Source organism: Odontomachus brunneus, unplaced genomic scaffold (assembly GCF_010583005.1).
Source record: "Odontomachus brunneus isolate Ranch 3 - 2012 unplaced genomic scaffold, Obru_v1 Obru_scaffold_119, whole genome shotgun sequence".
Taxonomy (NCBI): Eukaryota; Metazoa; Arthropoda; class Insecta; order Hymenoptera; family Formicidae; genus Odontomachus; species Odontomachus brunneus.
In genome coordinates this window covers 310780-320962 of record NW_022639569.1, presented here as the reverse complement: position 1 = coordinate 320962, position 10183 = coordinate 310780, and the positions used below count along the sequence as shown (strand labels likewise).

Here is a 10183-nt window from a genome sequence, read left to right as displayed (position 1 = left end):
CTCTCTCTCTCTCTCTCTCTCTCTCTCTCTCTCTCTCTCTCTCTCTCTCTCTCTCTCTCTCTCTCTTTCTCTCTCTGTCTTCTTTTTTTCTTCCTTTCTTCCTTTTTTAGTTCGCGAGGGGATGTACGTAACGCGCTTTGCGGGCCGCACTCCTTCGTGCGTCCAAGCGCGATAGAAACGTTTCGTTTAAACGCGACGTCGAAAGTGCGAGCACGCGACCATTTCGGACGACACTTTGGAGTATGTTGGAAGATAGCGGCCGAAATGATGCATCACCTTCGACCTGCTTCGCGCGCGCTTCGTACCGTTGTTCGGGGGGTAGTAGTTTCCTCCGCTTTGCTAATCGGTGATATTGGGGATTCCGGCTGAAGTGGTTCCCTCCGGAACTCGAAAGTGCGATCGAGTCAAAATTGACTAATGTACACTTGGCGTGCTCAGTATTTTTGCGGTGTTCTTTGTTATGAATTTTCTCAACGCGCTTCTTCCCACTGTTTATCGTTCAGGCAAGCAAGAATACAAAAGGAAATAAAAATAAAAATGTGGAATCTGCAAGAACCATGTGCTAGAATTAAGTGATATATCTTTATAAAGAACAATATCTTTATAAAAAACAATATTTTAAAGATAATATTTTTATAAAGAATTGTTTTTGTTTTGAAATCTATCACCTCTCACATAAGTGATATGTTTTGGTCTAACTTCGGACTTTCTCTTTATAGCGCGAATATTCTATACATTTTTAATAGAACACAAGGATTGGCCGAAACATTTGTCACCACACTTGTATCACCTCTTTTATATGGTCCCAAGATTTTCCTGAAACGGAAATAACAAGAAAATACTTTGAGCACAATGCTATTAAAATTAGAGGAATTTCGTTTTATATCTGCTTTGAGTAAACATACTCCCCTTGATTCAAAAAGAAAAAAATTAAAATAATACCATTTCCGATTAATAGTTCACTTCATTAAAAGAGAAATATTCTTTCGGTTAGAGTTCTCGCCTAGGATATAGGATTACAGGAAGTAGCACCTTGCATTTCTGCTTTGAGTAAACATACTCCCCTTGATTCAAAAAGAAAAAAATTAAAATAATACCATTTCCGATTAATAGTTTACTTCATTAAAAAAGAAATATTCTTTCGGTTAGAGTTCTCGTCTAGGATACAGGAAGTAGCACCTTGCATTTCTGGACGTTAGAATATTTTTCTTCTGATTTGAGTGAAATCCTCTAGAGGCTATATTTAAAAGAATTTCCATTATATAAGAGTAAGATTATATTTTATTAGGTATAATACAGGGGTATAATATAGGGGTAATACACATCTCTCTGGCGAACAATTGTTCTTTATGAAGATATTAACTAAATTTTGACGCACGACTTTTATAAATCCTTCATTTTCATTTTTCCTTTTTTTCCTTTGATTGTACATCACACAGAGTCCTTAATATTTTATATCAAGGGAAAACAAGCTGTAAGAATGTGAAGCGATCGGCAGGCAAAAGTAGGTTGCGATATTGTGCGTGCCAGTTTCGATATGTTATCGAGTATCTGTTGATTAACTGACGCTCGACTCTGTCGGGAAAGCGTGTTACTTCATCTCGCGACACCTGATTAACGCGTAGAACGGATATCAACTTAATTCTACGTACATGTTATACGTGACATTGTCGTCACTACGGGAACTGATAAGCGAAAATTTCAATTACACCTTAACCCTTGAATAAACTACGGACGTAATTATAATAGGGACATAATCTTTATTCAACCGGATTATTAACAAAATATAGATATTCGAGGTTAATTGGAGTCATATGTGGTCACAGGGGAAAGGAGGGGAGGGGGAATATCAGGCAGACGGTTACTTTGAAATATCGAAAATTATACTGATGCCGGCATTATCTACTAATATTGGACGGTTCGCGAGAGTCATTGCTTCCGTCAAATAATATGCATGTGACACGTCGCGCGTTATATAATAAAGCCTGATCGACTTAATGTTCTTTATGATATGATAAATACATCCAGCGCGTAGATAACATTCGAATGGCAATCGAACGCGATTGTTATCGGGTCCGATTGTTGCTCGCTCGCTGGTGCATCTCCACTAAATAAATTTGATGCAAATAACATGTGGTGACTAATGGTAGAAGTGAACGATAGACCGATGTCGATCGCCCGGAATTAATAACAATAATAATACGTCGGAAATAGCATTTGTAAATGCTAGATGTTTCTTTTGCGATGGATAATGTAGATCCCTAATCATCCGTTTCTGTTTAAAATAAATAATACAGATTTAAGTGAACATATTACTTTAATACCTATCAAATAAATATTTTTATTTTTTATATATATTTCCCAAAATGCAAGCTGTTTTTTCCAATTATTTAAAGTATTCTTGTGATGTAATTTATAAATACAAAAAATGTATTACCTGTAGATTATTCTTCATAAATTTTTATACATAATGTATTTACTTAAGTGAAAAAAACATTTACTGTTGATAGTACTTCAATAAAAAATTGTTAAGAATGAAATTCATGAAATGAAATCGGATTTTAAAATCACGGGAGCTTTGTGCACATTTACATCGAATTTCCGTATATTATGTATTAAATTTCAAATAATGGTTACAAAAAAATTGTGGATAAAACGATGAGCAAATTCTTAGTTCATTTAAAATTTTTACGCATATAAATACATAAGAAACACGTCATAAGCTTCATGTGAAAATGCTGTAGATCAGTGTAATCAGATACATTTCGTGGCCTAAATAGGTCCCGTGTTTCACGCCAGATTCCCGAGCGATCTTTTCACGGCGGGTGGTCCAAACAACGAATGAAAATCGAGGGGACTTTTAAGAGGGGGCTCGTGCGCGCATCGCGCTCGTTAGCACGGTCAACCAGCCTCGAGCCGACAGTAGCGGTTAATTGGTATTCGGTGAGGAGTACCCCAGTCTTTGACGGGTCTGTCCGGAGCAGCAACAGCAGCATCATCAACAGCAGCAAAGCTGCGGTCCGAGAAGCAGCTCGGTGTGTTTACTTGGCGGACAAAGACAGCAAGCCCGAAACGCCTGGACAATACGAGCCAACGGCCGGCTGGAGTGTCTGTCCTGAATCCTTCGCGGTCCAATCCTATTCTGAGATTTTCAAGCGTTACACCTAGTCTAATCGACCACCGCGATCGACACTATTGTCCTGTCCCGCGGCAAAGAGCCCTCCGCGAGTCCATGAACGCCTCCGCAAAATGTCGAACACGCAGACGATCTCCCTGGTCGAGTGCATCTCGCGATTTTTGTCCTCCCGCTTTTTTCCCTCTCCTTTTTCTCCCTTTTCTCTTCTTTATTTCATTCCTATTCCCCTTTCTCTCTTTTTTTTCCCGTTCGCCGGGCGTGACGACGTATCCATTTTTACCGGTGTCGAGGCTTTGCGTTTTCTCGAGTGGATTCCCTGCTCCCTTCTCAACCTGCCATATTCCTCTAGCAGGTATGCGCGAGCATTCACCCCGGCATGTGAATGCAGGTGTGCGCTGGGCCGAATAAGCCCAGAAGAGACGCGAGGATGATGGCAACTCGTGCGTCTCCAAGCTTCCTCGTCGTTGTAGTCGTAGTCGCCGTCGTCGTCGTCGTTATTGTCATCGTCCTCGTCCTCGTCCTCGTCACGAGACTCCACCACGGCAACTACTTCCGTCCGTCTGTCCGTTTCTCGTTTTCTACGAACGTTTCGTCATGCTTGTCATACACTTACCGCACGAAAGAGACCACGGTCAGGTAAAAATATTGTGACGGTCACCAGCGTTCGCCGTTATTGTTGGCCGCACTGCGCTCGCCATTGGCCATCGGGCGACGGCCGATGCGTATACATTTCTTCTTATCGAAGAAGAAACGGCTTGTACATTGTTGCGTCGATAACTCATATCGTCGAAGTCGACGTGAATTATGCCGAATAAAAATGCCGAAACGTGCACAGTGAAAAAGAACATTCCTGTTTGGAAAATATCCATATCCATATTATATAATTATATTATATAAATATATCCATAATATATCCATATTATATATCCATATCCATATTATATATCCATATCCATATTATATAATTATATTATATAAATATAATATAATTTATTTCTCGGGGACTCCCTAGAAAATATCTTTATTTTTCACATATTAATTCTTCGAATGAGTTTACGAACAGCGTTAAACTGAGATAATTTACTTGCAAACATATATTTTACAAACGATATTTATTTTGATGATAAAGCGTTATGTAAAATTTGGATTATCGCGGTTTCATATATAGACGTAAGTGAAGATAGTCGTGGAGAACGCCACGTTATTTAAATATCAACTGTTCTGTCTGTGAAACTCGAGTTACGTATAGAAGTTTATGTTTCGTCTCGTCGAACTTGATAATCAGTCGTACATTAATCACCACACGTGTGAAACCCAATGCTTTGTTTATTAATTGAGTATGGAGCGACGCGCACGTTGACCTTGAGAATATGAAAATAGCAAATAATATGTATTTATATTCTCGCGTGTGTGTTATCTCTACAAAATAGATATCTTTTATTCACTGCGTGTACCCATGATGTGTCTGTATGCCAAGGTATGAATCCAACCTGTGTACAAAATAATGCGCAGTCCGCACACAGTAGTTTGATTAAACCGGAATTTGAGAGTGAGATAATTTTTTATTCGAGGATTTCTTCATATTATTAATGTATCGCTCCTTTTCTGGTATGTCGTAAAAGCACCCGCTTTTTATGATAACATTAAGTTCGTTTGATAATCTTCTTGACTGACAGATTATTTTCCACAAGCATTTCATGATAAGTGCAGCGCATTACGTCGAGTACGATTTTATCTGCACAGTACATAAAGGGTAATCCCTCTAATATTTCAAATATGTAACATATTCATTTTTTCTTGTAAAGGAAAGTGTCCAGTAACCGACATTCGTTACGTCCGCCAATTGTTCCTCGGATCTTATCAAATATTAACGTGTACAAAAATTTATTAATAGTTTATCAATTATTACTTATTATTTATTAATTTATTTTTGTAAATCCTCGTATATCTTAATATTTGATAATATTCGCGTAAGAGTGCCGAAAACAAGCACAGCATCGGCTACTGGACGTTTCCTCGTATATCGTAAGAATATTTGTTCTTGATAACTTCTAATCTGCCTACTTATCTTTATTTGACAGATTTATTCTCCAAAAATATCTCGTGACATGATAAGCAGACACAACGTCGCGTTGTGTGCGACTTCATTCTGAAGTTAGAAGACGATTAGAAAATATGTAACATATTTATTATAGTTTAAATATGATACGTGTGTGTATATAAGTATATCTGGTCAATTCAAAGATATTATATATAACATTAAAAAAAATATAATCTTATCCTTAGCGGAATTTTCCTATATATAGGATATCTGACAACTTATGACACATCCATTATATGCAGATAGAACTTATTATTAAACTAACATAAAATTCATCATTTCGTAAGTAACTACTTAAAACATATAGTAAAAAAGACTGGTGCTTAATTGTGTAGTATTCTATTTGCGCACAACGGGTGTATCAATAATTGTCGAAGATCCCCTATATATACCTTCAAGAGAATTCTTCTATAAAATCCTGAAAGAAAAATATCCTGTAAGCACTATATATAAAGAGAAAGCACATTTATCAGAAGAGGAATACTCTTTCGGTAAAAGTTTTCACTTAAATTATTAGGATTACAGGGAATAGCAACTAAATAGCCTTGCAACTAGAGTCCTTTTTTCGTGGTGTTAGAATATTTTCCTTTTCGATTTAGAAGGATCTCTTCGAGGCCATACATAAGAGGATTCCGCCAGGGATAAGATTATATTTTGGCGGGTGTATATTTTAGTCGGATGTATATCATAGCCTACAAAGTATACATCACAGCAAAAGAGGATCCATTTGAGCGAAAGAGCATTCACTTATATAATTTTTATGACACACGACTTATATAATATACGTAAAGATGTTTGCGGTCAAATTACAGTGTATATAATCTCACTTGGTTTATCACGAATTGGTGGACGGAAAAAGATGACGCGTGCGTGCCGGATATAATTTGGTGGGCGTTTCAGTCCTGCTGAACGTACACCAACAAGACCGTGGCTATGATCGGCGGGTAGTCCGAGACTGTTCTGGAACGTTTCTCATCCGTTTGGACACGAGTTCACCCACGTGGGACCCCATTATCCTCAGCCCATAAACATTAAGCGGCGTCTCGCCGACGAATATCTGTTAAGAATACTATCGTGCCACCGTATTACAGCGAGAGAAAAGGCCAGGCTTTGTACCGGCAATCCACCGGCAGATAACGGGTGAGACATTCACATTGGACGTCACGTGAATAAGACCTCGCGCTGCCAGATCGTTGTTGGCCGAGACGGGAGATCGTCGGTGTTTGTTTGTGTAATCGAGGCACAGGCACGTAGTCACCTCTAATTATCACGGCGATGTGAATACACCAGGCTACCGCAAAGACTGGTTTTGGAAAGTGATTTCGTCAGCTGGGCGACTCCACTGACTCGACGACATTCCGTGCAGTCCGAGTAGTCGCTGGTAAAAATACAGGCGAGATCGAACGCGCGCGAACGGCTTCATAATTATTCAAACGAGTGAAATAATAGTGTATTTATAGAGTTGAAAGTGACTTGATATTATAAAGACTGTGTGTATTATTAATTTACACATGACCGTTTCCTACATAGCCATTACTTTATTTCTATTTTCTTTCTTTTATGCGTTATTTCTTATTTATTTTTGTGCGCGTGTGTATTCATATATGTAAATAACCCTTATTTATATACATTAGTATTCCTACATTTATCACACGGAAAATCGACTGGCTTATTGAAAATTTGTGCATTATCGCGGCATTGTGCCGTAAAATATATATAGCGACACACGTAATAATGTTTAGAAACGTAATAGCAATACATTACATGGCCTGTTTGCTGGTAATGATGTGGCAAATATGACGCAATGTTGTACATATTATGGAATCCCCACTTACGTGCGAATTACTGAAAGTTAAAACGCATCCGCTTCCACACAGTTTAGTAACAGTGTAGCCGTTGTTGAATTCGTGTCGTAACTATCGCGGCCGTTGTCTATCGCGTCGAGTGATTCACACGTTCGTTTTATTCTAGTTCTGATAGACACCGTTCGGCAACTATATGCGCAAGTGTGCAGGTATTTTCTCTAATCGCGCGTTATCCGTCTTACCAGTCATCTTCTCTCTCCGTGTTTTGCCGTATTAGAATATCACCTTATGCTTTGCACGTATTTATACCGGAGCATCGACCAATTATCGCAACACGCCAATCAGTTACGCGGGAAACGTGCGCGTAGAGCAAGCGGCGATGTAGCAATCAATCACAGCAACACAACCAATAAGTTACGCGATAATACACGACACGCATGAAGTAAGACGCGACGCGGCGTCCAGTCAACATCGCGGAAAAGATATCTCAATACTTCGATATCTTTGATTTCGAGGTTTCACGCCCTTCTTATAATGGGAACAAAAAACTGTGCAGTGTTTCACTTCATGCTAATTCCTTCATTATTTCGCAGAAAATGTGTCTTTATCAGAAAGACATTAATAATCTTGGTTTTGTTCATTTCTGTTAAAGTAAAGAGAAAATATTTGACAGTATTTCGGATGGAATAAGTGGAACGACATATTGTTCGAAACATTGTGTGTTCAGCGGGCAGTATTATCAGTGTCCAGGTGAGCGTTTGATGTGCGATATGAGAGGAATATATTTGTGGTAATGTGTTTGTAAAAAGTTCAGCATACTGCCAGTTTACGAAATATACTGAAGGACGGCACGGCGAAATCAAGTGGAAACTTTTATCTCGCTCAAATGTAAATATTTAGCGGAGACACTACCTAGAATCAAAGTTTACATGGAAAATCACTAAGAAAACGTAACGTTCCAAGTAAGTTGTTTATTCACCAGGTATGTATTTTCAAAGCACCCAATAGGCTTATTTTCAGTGGTAGAATTAAGGGCATACTTATAAATTCATCATTTGTTGAACAAAATTTTGTCTTTATATATTTTACTTCATTATTTAAACAATAAATATTAATCTGAAATTAATTTCATGACTATCTTGCCATATTTTATTCAGTACAATACTATTCACATTATAAAACAGCAGTTTTCTAGCCTACAAACGTTTCAATGTGGCAAGATAATCATGAAATTAATTTTAAATTGATATTTATTGTCTAAATAGTAAAGTAAAATATATAAAGACGAAATTTTATTCAACAAATAATAAATTTAGAAGTATGCCTTTGATGCCGCCACTGAAAATAAGCCTTGGGTGCTTTGAAAATACATACTTGATAAATAAATTCCTTAACTTACGTTACGTTTTCGACAATTATACAAAAACGATATAGTGTGAACACTATTCTTTCTTCTATTCTTAATAAGTAATATTTATAAGTTTCTCATTTGAATAATATTTACGAAGTTACACTGGAGTAATAGTCATCTATGTTGCTTCTGCTTTATAAGGTTATATATGCAAAATTGAGATGTTCAGTATGAAATTTCTTACGAACGGTGTAGACAAATCGCACGAAACTTCAACTACGAGTGCGTTTCACTGCAACAAACGTTAAAGTAAATTTTGGTGCAATCCTAAGCATTTTGGTTTAAGTGAATAAACTACTTAAGTTGCTGCGTAACGCGTCCGGCATTCTACATCATTCAGACGTCGTAAATATTCCTCTGTGCAAAAGTATCGTTCGTACGGTCGTGCCGCGAAACAGCTGAGTTTGTCGCTCGCTCGGCGCGCAGCGATATCGTAACCCTGTGACGAGCGCAAGACTCGTAACTGTTATCGTCAGCAACGAGGAACACAGCATATTCATTAGTGGTCTTGAGTGAGACAGTAAAATATGTACTTTGGATGAACGAGCGACGGCGTTCCTTCCTCTCTTTCACACTGCGTTTTGCAATCTCGCGTCGATAGGAGTGCTCGGCCTGTCGACACACGTATCCGCGGCAAGATATTCGCACAAGAACAAGATTCTGTTGTCGTACATCGCTTTCCTCTTCATCAACAATAAATCTGTAGTCGTATTTCGGTCACTGTGTTACTAGGTGTGTCAGTGAGTGAAATCAAATGAGAACCGGTCCGAGATTGTATCGATACATCGAGAACAAGTGACGTTGGCACGGCGATTCGAAATGTGGTGATCATCGACGTCATCGAGTCGTTAACCGAGATCTCATTGAATATTTGGAACAATGGGTAAGGAACTATTTCACGTCCCGTGTAAACATTTCACGCAATTATTCAGCAATTTTCTTGCCTCTTCTAATTCACGAAGCACACTTCTCTGCGATAATAAAAGAGATAAATTTATATCTATCTTTTCTGTCATATCTACCATTCGCTTATTGGTTATATTAATGATAATTGATACTGCTCAGAAGCAAGAATTGCTGCTAAATTTTTGATAATTGTGACATAATTTATACACGACTATTTATATAAACTCTTTCCGTGTTGTTTTTCAACACTATTTATTTTAGCGCAGAAATAATACATATACATTATTTATACGAGTTTCGAGCTGTAGACTTATATTTTGTGTACACACACGTGGAGGACACACATAAATGCCGCTGTTTTTTTTTCTTGAATTTTCGCGCAGGTATATAAACAAATTGTAATTTGTTAGATTAACGCAGATTAAACAAATAAACTATGCTCCGTTTTTAATAATGTTATTTCGCATATCCGTTATCATGGTTTTCCGAGTAATTATTGAGATAACGGCACACGTATCCGTTCCCATTGCATTACTAATTTATATTATCTGTATACAGTTCAACATACGCGCGGTATCGTTAATGTATTGATCTACAGACTGATAACTCGCAAATGAACACGTGAATTATTTAGAAACAAGCGAAGGGTAGAAGCAAAAATAATGCCTCATATATGAGCAAAATTTTACGTAGACCTCAAAGTTGCAAAGTCACTCTACTTAAGGAGGCAAATCGTTTCTTCAGGCTAAAAGAAGTGAAAAGAAGGAAAGGAACAATATTCGGGAATTAATTTAAGCATAACTATATTGAAAGAAAATATATTT

The 10183-nt window shown here is 37.7% G+C and overlaps 2 protein-coding genes across 10 annotated transcripts in view; one reads left to right on the top strand and one right to left on the bottom strand.

The window, feature by feature from the left end:
• Positions 1-10183, bottom strand: part of LOC116849590 (teneurin-m) — a 967489-nt gene that overhangs the window by 749577 nt on the left and 207729 nt on the right. The gene's annotated exons all lie outside the window — the stretch shown is intronic.
• Positions 6710-10183, top strand: part of LOC116849591 (sialin-like) — a 10632-nt gene continuing 7158 nt past the window's right edge. Inside the window, exons 1-3 of one of the 9 annotated variants that reach the window (XM_032826914.1) lie at positions 6710-6727; positions 7695-7792; positions 8740-9336. In XM_032826914.1, the coding sequence (XP_032682805.1) occupies positions 9333-9336 (4 nt within the window). In that variant the 5' untranslated portion in view covers positions 6710-6727; positions 7695-7792; positions 8740-9332. The other 8 variants (XM_032826917.1, XM_032826912.1, XM_032826911.1 and 5 more) reach the window with 8 other exon arrangements.